The sequence below is a fragment of the Panulirus ornatus genome, chromosome 17, assembly GCF_036320965.1.
Source record: "Panulirus ornatus isolate Po-2019 chromosome 17, ASM3632096v1, whole genome shotgun sequence".
NCBI classification, from domain to species: domain Eukaryota; kingdom Metazoa; phylum Arthropoda; class Malacostraca; order Decapoda; family Palinuridae; genus Panulirus; species Panulirus ornatus.
The window spans coordinates 28,515,043-28,535,052 of NC_092240.1; the positions used below are offsets into that span (position 1 = coordinate 28,515,043).

Here is a 20,010-nt window from a genome sequence, read left to right on the forward strand (position 1 = left end):
AAGGCGACTAAATGGGGAGGGAGCGGGTGGCTGGAAATCCTCCCCTCTCGTTTTTTTTTTTTTCTTTTTAATTTTCCAAAAGAAGGAACAGAGAAGGGGGCCAGGTGAGGATATTCCCTCTAAGGCCCAGTCCTCTGTTCATAACGCTGCCTCGCTAATGCGGGAAATGGCGAATAGTACGAAAGAAAGAAATATATATATATATATATATATATATATATATATATATATATCCCTGGGGATAGGGGATTAAGAATACTTCCCACGTATTCCCTGCGTGTCGTAGAAGGCGACTAAAAGGGGAGGGAGCGGGGGGCTGGAAATCCTCCCCTCTCGGTTTTTTTTTTTTTTTTTTTTTTTTTTTTTTTTTTTCAAAAGAAGGAACAGAGAATTGTGCCAGGTGAGGGTATTCCCTCAAAGGCCCAGTCCTCTGTTCTTAACGCTACCTCGCTAATGCGGGAAATGGCGAATAGAAAGAAAAAGATATATATATATATATATATATATATATATATATATATGTGTGTGTGTGTGTGTGTGTGTGTGTGTGTGTGTGTGTGTGGTTGTGTACCAGTAGGAAGAGAGGAAAGTGATTGGTTCCCAGTGAATGTCGGTTTGCGGCACGAGTGCGTGATGTCTCCATGGTTGTTTAATTTGTTTATGGATGGGGTTGTTTGGGAGATGACTGCAAGAGTTTGGGAGAAAGGGAAAATAATGCAGTCTCCTGTCGATGAGAGGGCTTGGAAAGTGAGTCAGTTGTTGTTTGCTGATGATACAGAGCTGGTGGCTGACTCGGATGAGAAACTGCAAAGGCTGGTGACTGAGTTTGGAAAAGTGTGTGAACGAAGAAAGCTGAGGGTAAATGTGAATAAGAGAAAGGTTATTAGGTTCAATTGGGTTGAGGAACAAGTCAACTGGGAGGTAAGTTTGAAATGGTTTGGGCACATGGAGGGAATGAGTGAGGAAAGATTGACCAAGAGCATATATGTGTTGGAGGTGGAGGGAACGAGGAGAAGTGGGAGACCAAATTGGAGGTGGAAAGATGGAGTGAAAAAGATTTTGAGTGATCGGGGCCTGAACATGCAGAAAGGTGAAAAGGCGTGCAAGGAATAGAGTGAATTGGAACGATGTGATATACCGGGGTCGACGTGCTGTCAATGGATTGAATCAGGGCATGTGAAGCGTCTGGGGATAAACCATGGAAAGTTGTATGGGGCCTGGATGTGGAAAGGGAGCTGTGGTTTCGGTGCAGTATTACATGACAGCTAGAGACTGAGTGTGAACGAATGTGGCCTTTGTTGGCTTTTCCTAGTGCTACCCCTCACACATGAGGGGGAGGGGTTGTTATTCCATGTGTGGCGAGGTGGCGATGGGAATAGATAAAAGCATACAGTATGAATTATGTACATGTGTATATATGTATATGTCTGTGTGTGTATATATATGTGTACATTGAGATGTATAGGTATGTATATTTGCGTGTGTGGACGTGTATGTATATACATATGTATGTGGGTGGGTTGGGCCATTCTTTCGTCTGTTTCCTTGCGCTACCTCGCTAACGCGGGAGACAGCGACAAAACAAAGCAGGGAGAATGGTTTGGTAAACAGAGAAGAGGGAGTGAAAGCTTTGCGGAAGATGAAAGCCGGCAAGTCGGCGGGTTTGGATGGTATTGCAGTGGAATATATTTAAACAGGAGGTAACTATGTTGTTGATTGGTTGGTAAGGATATTCACTATATATATGCATCATGGTGAAGTGCCTGAGGATTGGCGAAATAGTGCCATTGTACAAGGGTAAAGGGGATAAAGGTGTGTGTTCAAATTACAGTGGCATATCTTTGCTGAGTATTCCTGGGAAATTAGATGGAAGGGTATTGATTGAGAGGGTAAAGGCATGTACAGAGCATCAGATTGGTCAAGAGCAGTGTGGTGTCGGAAGTGGTAGAGGATGAGTGGATCAGGTGTTTGCTTTGAAGAATGTATGTGAGAAATACTTAGAAAAACAGATAGATTTGTATGTAACTTCTATGGATCTGGAGAAGACATATGATAGAGTTGACAGAGATGCTTTGTGGAGGGTTTTAAGAGTATATGGTGCGGGAGGTAAGTTGTTAGAAGCAGTGAAAAGATTTTACCAAGGATGTAAGGCATGTGTACGAGCAGGAGTTCCCAGTGAATATCGGTTTGCGGCAAGGGTGCGTGATGTCTCCATGGTTGTTTAATTTGTTTATGGATCGGGTGGTTAGGGAGGTGAATGCAAGAGTTTTGGAGAGAGGGGCAAGTATGTTGTCTGTTGTGGATGAGAGGGCTTGGAAAGTGAGTCAGTTGTTGCTTGCTGATGATACAGCACTGGTGGCTGACTCGGATGAGAAACTTAAGAAGTTGGTGACTGAGTTTGGTAAAGTGTGTGATAGAAGAAAGCTGAGAGTAAATGTGAATAAGAGTAAGGTTATTAGGTTCAGTAGGGTTGAAGGACAAGTTAACTGGGAGGTAAGTTTGAATGGAGAAAAACTGGAGGAAGTGAAGTGTTTTTGATATCTGGGAGTGGACTTAGCAGCGGATGGAACCATGGAAGCGGAAATGACTCACAGGGTAGGGTAGGGGGTGAAGGTTCTGGGAGCGTTGAAGTATGTGTGGAAGGCGAGAGCGATATCTTGGGGAGCAAAAATGAGTATGTTTGAAGCAATAGTGGATCCAACAATGTTATATAGTTGCGAGACTTGGGCTATAGATAGAGTTGTGCGGAGGAGGGTGGATGTGTTGGAAATGAAATGTTTGAGGGCAATATGTGGTGTGAGGTGGTTTGATCGAGTAAGCAGTGAAAGGGTAAGAGAGATATGTGATAATGAAAAGAGTATGATTGAGAGAGGAGAAAAGGTTATGTTGAAATGGTTTGGTCACATAGAGAGAATGAGTGAGGAAAGATTGACAAAGAGGATATATACGTCAAAGTTGGAGGGAAGAAGAAGTGGAAGACCAAATTGGAGGTGGAGGGAATGAGTGAAAAAGATTTTGACCGATCGTGGCCTGAACATACAAGAGCGTAAAAGGCGTGCATGGATTAGTGTGAATTGGAACGATGTGGTATACCGGGGCTGACGTACTTTTAGTGGACTGAACCAGGGCATGTGAAGCGTCTGGGGTAAACCATGGAAAGTTTTGTGGGGCCTGCATGTGGAAAGGGAGCTGTGGTTTAGGTGCATTATACATGACAGCTAGAGACTGAGTGTGAACGAATGTGGCCTTTGTCTGTTCCTGGCGCTGCCTCGCTAGAGGGTGGGGTGGGGGGATGCTATTTCATGTATCTAGGGGTGGCGATAAGAATGGATGAAGGCAGCAAGTATGAATATGTACATGTGTATATATGTATATGTCTGCGTATGTATACGTTGAATTGCATATGTATGCATATGTGCGTGTGTGGGCGTTTTTGTATATACATGTGTATTTGAGTGGGTAGGGCCATTCCTCGTCTGTTTCCTTGCGCTACCTCGCTAACGCAGGAGAGGGCGATTAAGTGTAATGAATTGAAAATTTAGAGTATATATACATATATATATATATATATATATATATATATATATATATATATACTAGTACTAGTTTGTGTCAGGTACCCAGTTTCTCGACCAACTCCTTCGGGTGGATGAACATCTGGGTTGACTGTGGACCTACCGACCCTGGGCGGCCCGTGAATGTTTCATGGTAGGGAACACCACCTCTTCACCGTTATTAATCATCTTCATCTGTCGTTCGTTATTTATTTTATGGTCCGTCCGTTATTAGTCACATTTATTGTTGCGTTATTTTTTAATGATGTTTATGATGTGTTCGTTATTTTGTTATTAACTCATGTTTATGTTGTGTTAGTTATTAATTATGTATATATTTTATTCGTTATCAGTCATGTTTATGTTATGTTTACTATCATTCATTTGTATGTTCCGTTGGTTATCAATCACGTTTAAGTATCATTAATCATGTTCATGTTGCGTTCGTTATTAATCATGTGATTTCCATATTGGAACATTGTATCAGAACATCCGACTTGTTTCAGTTTCAAGTCTCGTATGACGTAAGCAATCCATAACAACACACACACACACACACACACACACACACACACACATACACAACAAAAATTGAAAAAAAATCCATTTTTCTTTGTTAATGTTTCATGACGACAGCAAATGGCCTTAACGTTGTCCTTGTCTTTTTGACAGCGACGTTCGTGCATCTCATTAACAACGTTAACACTTCTGTATGGTAGTCTTGATAGATATGTTTTCTGTCATAATGATGTGCCTTCATCTCTTTGCTATAATCAGTGTAGAAATTGTATTTCTCCTCCAAGTTGTCTTTTTTAGATCTTACTTCCCTGCCTCTCATGGATATCATATTTATCATAAAACTTCTTTAAGTACCGTCGCTCCCTTTCTATCATCCTTCAGACCCGTTACTTTATCACATGTTTATATGTTCTCATGTAACATTTAGTCATATCATTTCTCTTCCTGTCTATCCTCTTCGTCTTCCTCCTCCTCCTCCTCCTCCTCCTCCTCCTCCACCTCCACCTCCACCTCCACTTCCATTTGAATAACTCCCGCTTCCCCTCACCATTACCACCACGGGGGGTTGGGGGTCTGACCTCATTTGATACCAGTCAAGAAACTTTACGTCATTCTTTCCTCCCCAGGAAAATATACTCCAAGTCCGTCCCGAGCAAGACTTTCAGTACCGCTGAAGCGACTGCCAAGATTGCTTGTCTTTTTACCGTGTCAGAAGACATTTTGAATTGATGTTGGTGTATATATATATATATATATATATATATATATATATATAATATATATATATATATATATATATATATATATATATATATGTATTCCTATGAGTCCACGGGGAAAATGAAACACGATAAGTTACCAAGTGCACTTTCGTGTAATATATATATATATATATATATATATATATATATATATATATATATATATATATATATATATACACACACACAAACACAAATGAATGGCAAAATGATGCGTGATTGACGAATAAGCTGGTAGCCACAAGTAGAATGAAACACGATAATTCGTGCACTTTCGTGATATTCCACACCTACAGGAATACAGAGAAAATAAGCAGATGTCAAGGATTAGCCCATGAAGTTGTACATGTTGACAGTTCTTTTGATTATGTAAGAATCTAACTTATACATAACTAGAGTGATGTTGAGATCACTTGTGAAGCTGTGTATGATGACTGCTAGATTCTGTGGTGTTTGTACCGACAACTGACTGACAAGATGCAAGTTTCTGAGCGTTTCTCCAGACAACAGTGTGGCCGGAGACTCGCATCTACAAGAATAGAGCGCTGGATTCTTGCCCAACGCCAACACTTTTCCGATGCTGTTTTATTCTTGAATTCATTTTTTTTTTTTTCCACTTTGTCCCAAATAAACTTTATTGCCGTCCTTGCATGGTATCTGATAAACACAAACCACTGGAATCTTCAAGCGAGGGGGGGGGGTTTTTTTTCAAAGCAAGTTTCTCACTGTATTGCTGGTCTTGTATGTAATGTTGATATCAGATTCCTTAAGTAGTTGGGTCGGTCCTGGGAAGTTACTGTGAGACGGGTCGTGCCAGAAGGTTTATGATGCTCTCACATTCCTCGGCTCTTGAGCTTAGAAATATTTTTCTGGCACGATACAGAGATTTGTGAATGAAGGCCTTGGGGTACTTTAAGGACGATGCAATTTCATGAATTTTGTTGATTTCATCGTCAGGATAATCTGGAGTGCAGTTGCTATATATGTGACGTAACATTTAGGTGCACACAGATTCCTTTTACTTTATCCTGGTGAGCTGAAGTGGATATGTGAGCAGACTTTTACAGGTTTTCTAAAAATGCTGAACTTAAACTGGTTCTTGTGTCTGTCCGCCATGACATCCAAGAATGTCAGGGTTCCATCATTCATTCTTCAATAGTAACTTTATTGAAGTCACTAGGCTGCTGGGATGGGTAAAAGGAGAAAATCACCGGTGTCTTCATTATTCGTCCATATGCAAATGACGCCATCTCCATACTGAAACCGTTGGGTATGACGCTGGAAGGAAGTTTGCCTTCGAAGAACTCCAGGATGAGATTACCCCCACACGGCAGAAAGGAGATATCCCATCGCCACGCCAGGTCTCTGTAGATGGTCCTCATCACGGAAAACAAACTGACAGTCCTTGATGCAAAGCTTCTTATGAGTTCGGTGATTGTGGCCGGAGACCAAGGAAGTCTGTGTTTACCAAGTTCCTCAGACAAGAACGCCATCAACCCGTCCACTGGAACATTAGTGAGGTGTGACTTCACCACATAAACACTTCCTAGCTTATCACTGAAGTTTCCATGTGTGTTACTTCATGTGTTTACAAGATCCTCATTGTCTCTTATGTTTGGCTGGGAGATTGGTCACGTGATCCTACAATGAACACTCACACACACACACACACACACACACACACACACACACACACACACACACACACCTCGACCCAGGCCTGTCTGTGGTGATCACATTCATAACTTGGCCTTCCAATGTTGTGTTCTTGCACATGGGAGACTTAGGCCACACATGATTGACGGCAACAACGCCCAGAGAATTGTATCTTTTCGTTCAGTTGTAGATAGAAATGTTATAGAATCTAGCATTGCTAAATATAGCTTCACTTACTAGTAATCTTTCAGCATCAAACTCCTTCATAACCAGAGTAATCGTCAACATAAGTAACTGTATGACGTAATCCATGACCCCGACCTTTGACTGTGGTCACCTGACACGTGGCTTTGGTCACCCGAACCTTTGATGACCCCCAACCCCTGTCTCTGGCGATCACATTCTTACTTGAACTTCCCACCTGACGAGGTGTGTGTATGAGAGAGAGAGAGAGAGAGAGAGAGAGAGAGAGAGGTGCAGAGAAAGGGAGAAACAGACACACACACACACACACATATATATATATATATATATATATATATATATATATATATATATATATATATATATATATATATATATATATGTATATATATATAAAGAAGTTTTCCTCTAACATTCCAAGGTTTCTCCACGTCCTCCGTAGAGACCATCAAAAGCCACAACAAATGCTGGACAGATGTGTTATTTCGAGCACAAAAGAACTTGATTATCGATAGGATGAGCTGAGGTTCTCTAACATGGACGGTAAATAGCTCTTGGTGTGATGGTAGCGGGAAATCCTTATCAGGTGAGAGTATACAAGGACGGGCAGGGTGTTGAGTATACCAAGAGTGGTCGATTTCAGGTCGACTTGTTGAACAAGAAGCCTGGGTTCGAGTGATGGGCTTGGGTCCAGCGGAGATGAGCCACAAGGAATGTACCCCCTTACCGTGAGCGTCTCGTGAGGGCATAACTTATATCTGCTGTGTTGCTTGTGTTTAGCAACACTGACAGATAACAGGATACCTGATGATGCTTGACTGGGTCGCTCCAGTCTTCATCTCAGGTTGTGGTAGAGAAAGGATAGCAAAGCAGAAGGCGTCATTGCTTAAGTTTTTTATTAAATGAATAAATAATGAGGTATTTATTGACGTATGGGTATTTATTGACGTATGGGAACTTAGAGTGCATCGTTTAATCATTTAGTTCCACCAAGGAAAAAAGTTTGCTTCGGCAAAGATCCGCCTTATAGAACCCCTTCATCGTGGCCCTAATGAACGTTCTTTCTTTGACCTGTACACGAGCCACCACTGCACAGCAGCAGCTACTGGCCTCTGTCCAAACCAGAAGGGTTCCGATCATTGCTTCAAGTGACTCTCTCCTCCGACGGAGCACGATACATATACACCTCGCTACACCGTAGGGACACGAAGATCACTTACCGTTGAGGAGAGCCATCAGGAGGTGGAGAGCCAGCGCCACCAAGCCAGTGGCGGCCATGTCGGCTGCTGACGATGGGTGGTGACGTCAGTGCATGACTGCCATCACGGCCTCATTCCTCCTATAGGCTGGAGACGCCCCACCTGAAGTAGGGGGGTGAGGCTGACTGCGTGGACTCACAGTGTTGGGAGGGTGAGGCGTCCTGGTCTCCCTCACCCTGTGTGTGAGGAACTCTCAGATCTTGTGCCCTCGGCGGAGCCACAGACTCACACATATATACACACACACACACACACAAACGCCCACGGACACGTTTCTGGGGAAGAGAGAAAATGTATCAGATTCATTATTTTCAGTCAAGACAGAGTTTAGGAAATCGCTAGGAAAAGTATGTCGGTAGTATGAATATATATATATATATATATATATATATATATATATATATATATATATATATATATATATATATATATATATATTGCAAGAGGGCACAGTAGTGCACGTGATCTAATATAAGCATAAAACCACAGGAAAGTGAAACACGATACGTTCACTTTTGTATAATGATCACTTCTCTAGGGGATATACAGGAATGAGACAGAAGACGTAGAATAGTCAGTTGATATACAAGGAAGACACGTAGCAAAGACGCCATTGGTAAACAAGCATTACCGGATGGTGGTGGTCGGGTCTGGCATCATGCCTGTTATAAAATTTTTATGATGTAGACAGGAAAGGGAACTGTTTACGATTGTTGCTTACGACAAGGCTATCCAGTTTCTACAGACCTTCACTAATATTATTGTTACAGTACTTTGTGTATTCAATAATAGAAGATTCAATGAATTTTATTATGGCAAAGGAGTTACCGTTGATAACTGAATTAGCGTTACTTCAGTCAATACAATGGTCGCAGTTTTGAACATGATTAAACAAAGCATTTGATTCTTGTCCTGTTCTTGTCCTATATTCATGTTGCTTAAGTCTAAAGTAAGATTCTTACTAGTCTGCCCAACATAAAACATATTACAGTTTTTACATGGTATTCTATAAACACAGCCCGCAGAATTTTCTGGTGAGTTTTTCATTAAGATATTCTTTATAGTATTGTTATTTCTGGAGGCTTTGTGCTTGGCCAACAAACGAAAATTTACTTGACAATTTAGTACCTTCTATCAACCTTACTGTGGAAGTGGAAGATAATAGTGTAATATTTTTGAATTGCATGATCAATAGGGATTAAAACATGTTTAAGTTTAGCATATACAGAAAAGTCATCAATGTTTCTTCTTATATTCATTGTCACTCTTCTAATCATGACAGAGTTAGATTACCATCATTCCAGTCGATGCTCCTTTGGGCATTACGTATATACAGTTTGGAATATATTGATGATGAGTTTGAGAAGATATATTCTATTGGATCCAAGTTAAAGTACCCTAGATCTTTCATTGATAAATCCTTAAAGTTAGCAGTCATTTTATAGAATTAAACCCAAACATCCTATTGACACCAAGAATCTTTTAGTTCTCCCTTTTAGTGATAGTTTTACATTACTTCCCATGTTGCTTAAATCCTTTAAAGTATAGATACCCTTCAGCAATATCAATATATAAAGAATATCTTAATCAAAATTTCATCAGATGATTCTGCGGGCTGTTTACAGAATATCTTATAAAATCTGTAATATGGTTTATGTTGGGCAGACTGGTAAGGATCTTTATGTTAGACTTCAGGAACATGAATATAAGAACAGGACAGGAATCAAATGTTTTGTTTAATCATCTTAAAAATTATAACCATTGCATTGACTGGAGTAACGCTAATTCAGTTATTAACTGCAACTCCTTTACCATGAGAAATAATAAATCTTCTATTATTAAATACACAAAAAAAATTGTAACATTAACATTGGTGAAGGTCTATACAAACTGGATAGCTTTGTTGTAGGCAAAATATGTAAACAGTTCCCTTTCCTGTCCACATAGTAACGATCTTAGGCATGATGCCAGACCTGAACACCACCATCAAGTAACGCTTGTTTACCAATGGCGTCTTAGTTACGTTTCTTCCTTGTTTATAAACTGACTGTTCTATTTCTTCTACCTTACTCTTGTATCAACCGTGACGATGTGATCATTACACGAAAGTGCACTTGGGAACTAATCGTGTTTCATTTTCCTCGTGGCTTCATATATATATATATATATATATATATATATATATATATATATATATATATATAGATATATATATATATATATATATATATATATATATATATATATATATATATATATGGTAAAGTGTGTGAAAGAAGAAAGTTAAGAGTAAATGTGAATAAGAGCAAGGTTATTAGGTACAGTAGGGCTGAGGGTCAAGTCAATTGGGAAGTAAGTTTGAATGGAGAAAAACTGGAGGAAGTAAAGTGTTTTAGATATCTGGGAGTGGATCTGGCAGCAGATGGAACCATGGAAGCGGAAGTGAATCATAGGGTGGGGGAGGGGGCGAAAATCCTGGGAGCCTTGAAGAATGTGTGGAAGTCGAGAACATTATCTCGGAAAGCAAAAATGGGTATGTTTGAAGGAATAGTGGTTCCAACAATGTTGTATGGTTGCGAGGCGTGGGCTATGGATAGAGTCGTGCGCAGGAGGGTGGATGTGCTGGAAATGAGATGTTTGAGGACAATGTGTGGTGTGAGGTGGTTTGATCAAGTAAGTAATGTAAGGGTAAGAGAGATGTGTGGAAATAAAAAGAGCGTGGTTGAGAGAGCAGAAGAGGGTGTTTTGAAATGGTTTGGGCACATGGAGAGAATGAGTGAGGAAAGATTGACCAAGAGGATGTATGCGTTGGAGGTGGAGGGAACGAGGAGAAGTGGGAGACCAAATTGGAGGTGGAAAGATGAAGTGAAAAAGATTTTGAGTGATCGGGGCCTGAACATGCAGGAGGGTGAAAGGCGGGCAAGGAATAGAGTGAATTGGATCGATGTGGTATACCGGGGTTGACGTGCTGTCAGTGGATTGAATCAGGGCACGTGAAGCGTCTGAGGTAAACCATGGAAAGTTGTGTGGGGCCTGGATGTGGAAAGGGAGCTGTGGTTTCGGGCATTATTGCATGACAGCTAGAGACTGAGTGTGAACGAATAGGGCCTTTGTTGTCTTTTCCTAGTGCTACCTCGCACGGGGGGAGGGGGTTGGTATTCCATGTGTGGCGAGGTGGCGATGGGAATGAATAAAGGCAGACAGTGTGAATTGTGTGCATGCGTATATATGTATGTGTCTGTGTGTGTATATATATGTGTACATTGAGATGTATAGGTATGTATAATTGCGTGTGTGGACGTGTATGTATATACATGTGTATGGGGGTGGGTTGGGCCATTTCTTTCGTCTGTTTTCTTGCGCTACCTCGCAAACGCGGGAGACAGCGACAAAGCAAAATGATAATAATAATAATAATAATATATATATATATATATATATATATATATATATATATATATATATATATATATATATATATATATATTTCTTTTCTTTCTTTTAAACTATTCGCCATTTCCCGCGTTAGCGAGGTAGCGTTAAGAACAGAGGACTGGGTCTTTTTTAGAATATCCTCACCTGGTCCCCTCTGTTCCTTCTTTTGGAAAATTAAAAAAAAAAACGAGAGGGGAGGATTTCCCGCCCCCCGCTCCCTCCCCTTTTAGTCGCCTTCTACGACACGCAGGGAATACGTGGGAAGTATTCTTAATCCCCTATCCCCAGGGATAATATATATATATATATATATATATGTATATATATATATATATATATATATATATATATATATATATATATATATATATATATATATATATATATGGTTTTATTGGACTCCGCTGGTCGAGGTTACACCATGAGTGAAAAGTCACCTTTGATGAAGCTGTATCACTAAAGTGTCGTCTCACTCCATGAGAGTCCACAGTTTCCCTGCTGCTGGAAGTAGTGCGGCCCTTGGCTCCAGGAAGGCTTTAGAAAGAGGTACTGGGTAACACCAGAACTTTCTTAGAAAGAGATCCTAAAGTAGTTATGATAAAATGATAAATACGTATATATGTAATGTGTGTGTGTGTGTATGTGTACACAACTTCAGTTCGTTGATACATGCGTCACCATTTCACCTGCCTGTGTTAGCGACCTGGTGGCTCTCATCATCATAATTAAAGTTTCTGCCTCACAAGTTACTCTGCAAATACTCACTCGCTTACTCTGCCCTTCAGATTAATCCTCGTCCAACACTCACACAATGTCCCTCTCGTCGTCCTGACTCGTCCTAGAGCCTTAGTGCACTTCACTTTACTCTTAATGAGACTCTGTGTTTAACACTTACACTCCTGCCTCCTTCACACTCTCACGCCTTCCGCCTACCATCTCCTGATGGCTTCGCCGTGTCTCTTGCATCATTCTGGTAAAACCTGGAATATTTTCACATCTCAGATAATTGTTAGAGCATCAAGCTAGATCCCCCGTTATTTTTCCCTCCACATCCATTGGTATTATATATATATATATATATATATATATATATATATATATATATATATATATATATATATATATATATATATATATATATATATATACTGTGTGAGATAGTATATATCATATTTTCTGCCTCAGCGACTTAGAATTACGAACAAATAAACAACGTCCTCATTTGCGCGTACCTCATCCTTCGCTGTTATATATAATGTTCTGACACCAGAACCAACGGCCAAGTGGCCACACAGTATTCCGTGGTCTACCCTCACCGTTTCATATGCCTTGGTTCAGGCCGTTGACAGCACGTTACCTCTATCTCTCCTGAATGTTCAGGCTTTGATGATCTGAAGCCTCCTTCCGTCCATTTTCCATCTCCTCGTTCTGCTCTTCCCGTTTTTGCATTTACTTAAGACACTGAGATCCACTTGGACTGTCTTTATTCGCTTATCCTCCACGTATATCGCACCGTTACTTCGTCATTAAGACTGCGCTTACTGACTCACTCATTCCCACAACTTCTTTCACACACATATTACTTACTGTTCTCTTTTCCCAATCCCACAACAAAATTTCATCCCCGCCACAAAATGATCACATATTCCACCCTTGCCCCTTTCAGCACGATTTCATCCAACAGTGTCTCCTTTTTTTTTCACTCCTCTCAAGTAGCACGTAATGCAGTAATGCTCACTGACTCCCCAGCCCCACACCCTCACATGCACTTGTAAATGCATGTCTTGTTGTAACCATGTACTCTCAATTACCAATGAGTATTTTTTTCAACATACAACTCAAAAAGCTGTTGTCCAATTTCGTGTACACCATGTACCCCATGCACCCCAGTAATACTCTCGGCTGTCACACCACCCAGAGCCGCATTCAGATAGCCTCGCTTTTCCCAGAAAGCTCTTCTCTCTTCCCCAGTCCTTTCGCTATCAAGTGCACGAGCACTAACAATCACTCCTTTGTAGCCTCTTTAAAAGTGGTACAGCTCTTCCTTCGTCAGAAGTGGCACCCGTCCTTGCCCTCACACTAACTTTAGACTTTACCCTCCCAATATTCCCAGCCATTATACTCCTTACTCCTTCAACCTACTCTTCTCACAGCCATAAACATCCTGGCTCCGCTCATTAAATGTAGCATCGATCTCTCCCTTCATATATTTATATATATATATATATATATATATATATATATATATATATATATATATATATATATATATATATATACTGGAGGAAGTTAAATGAATATGTCAGCAATTTTCAAGCGAGGGAGCGAGTGTTCGTGATGGGTGATTTGAACGAAAGAATAAGCGATGTAGCAGTTGGGGTATCCTTGTGTGTCAGGGTTTACCACGTGTGTACGAAACTGGTGCTGAGTGTGTGGAGTTGTGTCCTAAAAAAGGACTGGTGATTGGCAGTACCTGGACATACCGAAGTATACGTGGACTGGGAAATAAATCTATCTTTGACACTCAGCCATGACGTACAGATGCATCAAATCTAGTATGCTTTTTCAGTAATTTTCGTGACCTTTCCTTTAAATAGGCAGTGCTCCCCAGAAGCTATAATGTTCTGTAAGCAGAAACCCATAGATCAGTAAATAAGAATTGATTCGGAATAAATTTGAAGATTTTAACGAGCGTGACAAAATGAACATGGCAAAATCACATTTTCCCACCTCTTCCTCCGAAAACTTTTTTTCATAGATAAAAAAGTAAGTCATCTGCCTCCCACTTCTACCAGTGACCAGGGCGTTACACAAGAAACTGATATATGTTTATCATAAACAGCTGATCGCTCCCCTCGTAATGTACTGGACGACAAGTTGCGTGGTCTTGGTTTGGACGCTGCTACTTATAATATATTGCAGGAGGTTGGGCATCCCTAATGCTGATCGTTTAGCTGTACATTATACGAGGCAGCTTAAGCTGGCTATCGGCTCCGGCTGTCACCGTAAACACCATTAAAGCACGGTTGGTCTGGCAGTTATACGTCTGGCAGCGCTGGGGGTGAGTTACTGCCTGCTGAGTTGCCTGTATATCCAGTTACTGGATCATGTGTGTAAGGCAGGTGGTTATCAGTTAGTGTAAACAACGGATAATAATAACGAGGCACCTTTTGATAGCAACATTTATTCCAGCACCTTTTCTATGACAATTAGACAACAGCACCATCATTAAGAGCTCCTTTTACAATGAGTATTACGTAATTGCACCTTAAAATCACCCAGAATGAAACGGCTGTGGAGGCAGAACTAAAATAAACAACTCCATTTGTTACTAGCCTCGACCTCGATGCTTTCACATTTACAGATTCCTATATCTTATAGAGATTTTTATTTCTCCCTTGATGTTATGGTTTTAACATGACCTTATAATGTTATTAACTACATCAGTGACCACATAACGTGCCTGGTGGGTGTCCAGTGTTCTGTTGATGCCTTCCTTAACAAACGGGAAGTGGCATGAGGATAAGCTAAGCATTTTAGGGTCGACTTATCGATTCACATGTTTGCATTTTTATCATATGAATACAACATAGACGAAATAACTACTGTTATGTAAGAACACATCCAGGTAATTCAAGATCAGGTATTAACTGACTCTGGCTATATCGCCAGACTACAAATGCATTACTGTTACCAGAAGAAACGGAAGACCTAGATGGTGATCTCTCATTTGCATACCACGAGATCAGCCAAGTAACCCGCACTATGTTCTCTGTGGTTGGTTACCATAGTAATGTTCCACCCGAGATGGAGCCGGCCATCTACACACAAACCAAATTATACGTTTTTACCTTTCACTGTGTGTGTGTGTATATATATATATATATATATATATATATATATATATATATATATATATATATATATATATTTTTTTTTTTTTTTTTTTTTTTTTTTTTTTTTTTTTTTTTTATACTTTGTCGCTGTCTCCCGCGTTTGCGAGGTAGCGCAAGGAAACAGACGAAAGAAATGGCCCAACCCCCATACACACGTACATACACACGTCCACACACGCAAATATACATACCTACACAGCTTTCCATGGTTTACCCCAGACGCTTCACATGCCTTGATTCAATCCACTGACAGCACGTCAACCCCTGTATACCACATCGCTCCAATTCACTCTATTTCTTGCCCTCCTTTCACCCTCCTGCATGTTCAGGCCCCGATCACACAAAATCTTTTTCACTCCATCTTTCCACCTCCAATTTGGCCTCCCTCTTCTCCTCGTTCCCTCCACCTCCGACACATATATCCTCTTGGTCAATCTTTCCTCACTCATTCTCTCCATGTGCCCAAACCATTTCAAAACACCCTCTTCTGCTCTCTCAACCACGCTCTTTTTATTTCCACACATCTCTCTTACCCTTACGTTACTTACTCGATCAAACCACCTCACACCACACATTGTCCTCAAACATCTCATTTCCAGCACATCCATCCTCCTGCGCACAACTCTATCCATAGCCCACGCCTCGCAACCATACAACATTGTTGGAACCACTATTCCTTCAAACATACCCATTTTTGCTTTCCGAGATAATGTTCTCGACTTCCACATAATCATGGTTTACCCCAGACGCTTCACATGCCCTGGTTCAATCCATTGAGAGTACGTCGACCCCGGTATACCACATCGTTTCAATTCACTCTATTCCTTACACGCCTTTCACCCTCCTGTATGTTCAGGCCTCGATTAATCAGAATCTTTTTCACTCCATCCTGCCACCTCCTATTGGTCTCCCGCTTCTCCTCGTTCCCTCTACCTCTGACACATATATCCTTTGTCAATCTTTCCTCACTCATTCTCCCCATGTGACCAAACCATTTCGACACACCCTCTTCTGCTCTCTTAACCACACTCTTTTTACTGCCACACATCTCACTTACCCTTTCATTACTTACTCGATCAAACCACCTCACAGCACATATTGTTTCTCACACATTTCATTTCCAACACATCCACCTTCCTCCGCACAACCCAATCTATAGCCCATGCCTCGCAACCATATAACATTGTTGGAACCACTATTCCTTCAGATATACCCATTTTTGCTCTCCGAGATAACATTCTCGCCTTCCACACATTCTTTAACGCTCCCAGACCCTTCACTCCCTCCCCCACCCTGTGACTCACTTCCGCTTCCATGGTTCCATCCGCTGCCAAATCCACTCCCAGATATATAAAACACTTCACTTCCTCCAGTTTTTCTCCATTCAAACTTACCTCCTAATTAACTTGTCCCTCAACTCTATTGAACCTAATAACCTTACTCTTATTCACAGTTACTCTCGGCTTCCTTCTTTCACACTTTTTACCAAACTCAGTCACGAGTTTCTGCAGTTTCTCACCTGAATGAGCTACCAGCTCTGTATCATCATCGAACAACAACTGAATCCCTTCCCAAGCCCTCTCATCCCCAACAGACTGCATATTTACCCCTTTCTCCAGAACTCTTGCATTCATCCGCTTAACCGCCCCATTCATAAACAAATTAAACAACCATGGAGACATCACGCACCCCTGCCGCAAACCTACATTTACTGAGAACCCATCACTTTCCTCTCTTCCAATTCGTACACATTCCTTACATCAACTTTTCAATGCATCTAGCAACTTACCTCCCACACCACATACTCTTAATACTTTCAACAAAGCATCTATATCAACTTTATCGTATGTCTTCTCCAGGTCCATAAATGCTACATAAAATCCATCTGATTTCTAAGTATTTCTCACATACATTCTTCATAAGCAAACACCTGATCCACGCATCCTTTACCACTTCTGAAATCATACTGCGCTTCCCCAGTCTGATGCTCTGTACATGCCTTTACCCTCTCGATCAATGCCCTTCCATATAATATCCCAGGAATACTCAACAAACATATGCCTCTGTATTTTGAACACTCACCTTTATCCCCTTTGCCTTCGTACAATGGCACTATGCATGCATTCCGCCGATCCTAAGGCACTTCACCATGAATCATACAAACAGTGAGTATCCTTACCAACCAATCAACAACACAGTCACTCCCCTTTTTTAACAAATTTCACTGCAATACCATCCAAACCCGCCCCCTTTTTCACCTCTTGCACCTTTCTCTTGACCTCTGGCCGCTCTCTTTTATACATCTCCCTGTCATTTGCACTACTTCCCTGCAAAATTCATCCAGACGCCTCTCTCTTCTCTTTCACTAACAATCTTACATTACTCACTGCCTTTTCTCATCTACCCATCTCCCACCTTTCTCATGCCACAGGCATCTTTTGCGCAAGCCATCACTACTTCCCTAAATACATCCCATTCCTCTCCCACTCCCTTTACGTCATTTGCTCTCACCTTTTGCCATTCTGCACTCGATCTCTCCTGGTACTTCCTCACACAAGTCTCCATTCCAAGCTCACTTACTCTCACCACTCTCTTCATCCCAACATTCTCTCTTCTTTTCTGTAAACCTCTACAAATCTTCACCTTCGCCTCCACAAGATAATGATCAGACATCCCTCCAGCTGCCCCTTTCAGCATATTAACATCCAAAAGTCTCTCTTTCTCACGCCCATCAATTAACACAATCCAATAACGCTCTTTGACCATCTCTCCTGCTTACATACGTATACTTATGTATATCTCCCTGTTTAAACCATGTATTCCCAATCACCAGTCCTTTTTCAGCACCCAAATCTACAAGCTCTTCACCATTTCTATTTACAACACTGAACACCTCATGTACACCAGTTATACCCTCAACTGCCACATTACTCACCTTTGCATTCACATCACCCATCACTATAACCCGGTCTCGTGCATCAAAGATGCTAACACACTTACTATCCCTGGGGATAGGGGAGAAGGAATACTTCCCACGTATTCCCTGGTTGTGGTAGAAAGGCGACTAAAGGGTAGGGAGCGGTAGGGCTGGAAATCCTCCCCTCCAGTTTTTGCTTTTCCAAGAAAGGGAACAGAGAAGGGGGCCAAGTGAGGATAATCTTTCTAAGGCTCAGTCCCCTGTTCTTAACGCTACCTCGGTTACGCGGGAAATGGCGAATATGTATGAAAGAATGAAAAAAGAAATACATATATATCTTTTTTTCTTTATAGAGGCTCCTGCAGCTCAACGCTGCACTACTTTCTGTAGCAGGGGAACGATGAACTGCTTTGGAGTAAGAAGATCCTTGACGAGTTTGTACTTACAATGATACAGCACCCACTAACATGACTTTTCACCTGCGCTGTAACCTTATGCAGGTGGAGTCCGGTAACTTTTTCAATTTATTTATTTTTAGTTTATGATTACCTCAGGGCTAATTTTTATGAAATTAGTCCTGCAGCCCAAGAGTGCGCTGCTTCTAGCGTTGGGGAAATGGAGTCAGAAGTTCCATATAGAGGCTGTACTCCCAGTGACCCAGCTGTCTGGTGTGGTCTCTGTGTCTCTGCTTGTGTTAATCGTGTGTAGGTAGTCTCCTCGCTTCTTGTATCAAAGTTCATTTTGCATGTCCACTGGTTCTTGCAGCCTTTTAATCGTGCGCATGTGTGTGTGTGAGCTAGTCATTCCTCTCTCTCTCTCTCTCTCTCTCTCTCTCTCTCTCTCTCTCTCTCTCTCTCTCTCTCTCTCTCTCTCTCTCTCTCTCTCTCTCTCTCTCTCTCTCTCTCTCTCTCTCTCTCTCTCTCTCTCTCTCTCTCTCTCTCTCTCTCTCTCTCTCTCTCTCTCTCTCTCTCTCTCTCTCTCTCTCTCTCTCTCTCTCTCTCTCTCTCTCTCTCTCTCTCTCTCTCTCTCTCTCTCTCTCTCTCTCTCTCTCTCTCTCTCTCTCTCTCTCTCTCTCTCTCTCTCTCTCTCTCTCTCTCTCTCTCTCTCTCTCTCTCTCTCTCTCTCTCTCTCTCTCTCTCTCTCTCTCTCTCTCTCTCTCTCTCTCTCTCTCTCTCTCTCTCTCTCTCTCTCTCTCTCTCTCTCTCTCTCTCTCTCTCTCTCTCTCTCTCTCTCTCTCTCTCTCTCTCTCTCTCTCTCTCTCTCTCTCTCTCTCTCTCTCTCTCTCTCTCTCTCTCTCTCTCTCTCTCTCTCTCTCTCTCTCTCTCTCTCTCTCATATGCGGTTCTCCTGGACACGTCTCGGTTCCCCCCGTCTATTTTCCTGTCACTGGAGTTCCGTATTGTCATTCATCTTAACCATCGTTGAGGTAGTGTCTCCTTCTTCGTCCCAATATGTTCCTTCAGTGTTACCAATATACTGCGTCTGCTCTGGATCGGTGTGGTGCCTTGGAGGGTTGTAGAAGAGTATGTATGTTTGTGTTTATTTGTGAGTGTGTGTGTGTCTGTGTCTGTGTCTGTTTGTTTGTTTTGTATATAGACACAATATGATTTCAGACTAAATAGTTTTACACAAAAATTCAGTTGTCATGATTTGTTATTCTGTATTAACCTCATTTTGTTGATCGGGACAAAAATTAAAATACATGTATTTATTCCCAAAGACATGAGGTTGCTGTATGAATTGAATGAGTTAATGAATAACATAGAAAATTACCAACAGTTAACTGGAACTGAATGTGAACAATTGGGAT

At 41.3% G+C, this 20,010-nt stretch overlaps 1 protein-coding gene across 1 annotated transcript in view; it reads right to left on the reverse strand.

The window, feature by feature from the left end:
• The window catches only part of LOC139754657 (uncharacterized), a 322,443-nt gene that overhangs the window by 156,838 nt on the left and 145,595 nt on the right, over positions 1 to 20,010 (reverse strand). Inside the window, exon 2 of the mRNA XM_071672189.1 lies at positions 7,915 to 8,228. Within this exon, the coding sequence (XP_071528290.1) occupies positions 7,915 to 7,972 (58 nt within the window). The 5' untranslated portion in view covers positions 7,973 to 8,228. The remainder of the gene's footprint in view (positions 1 to 7,914; positions 8,229 to 20,010) is intronic.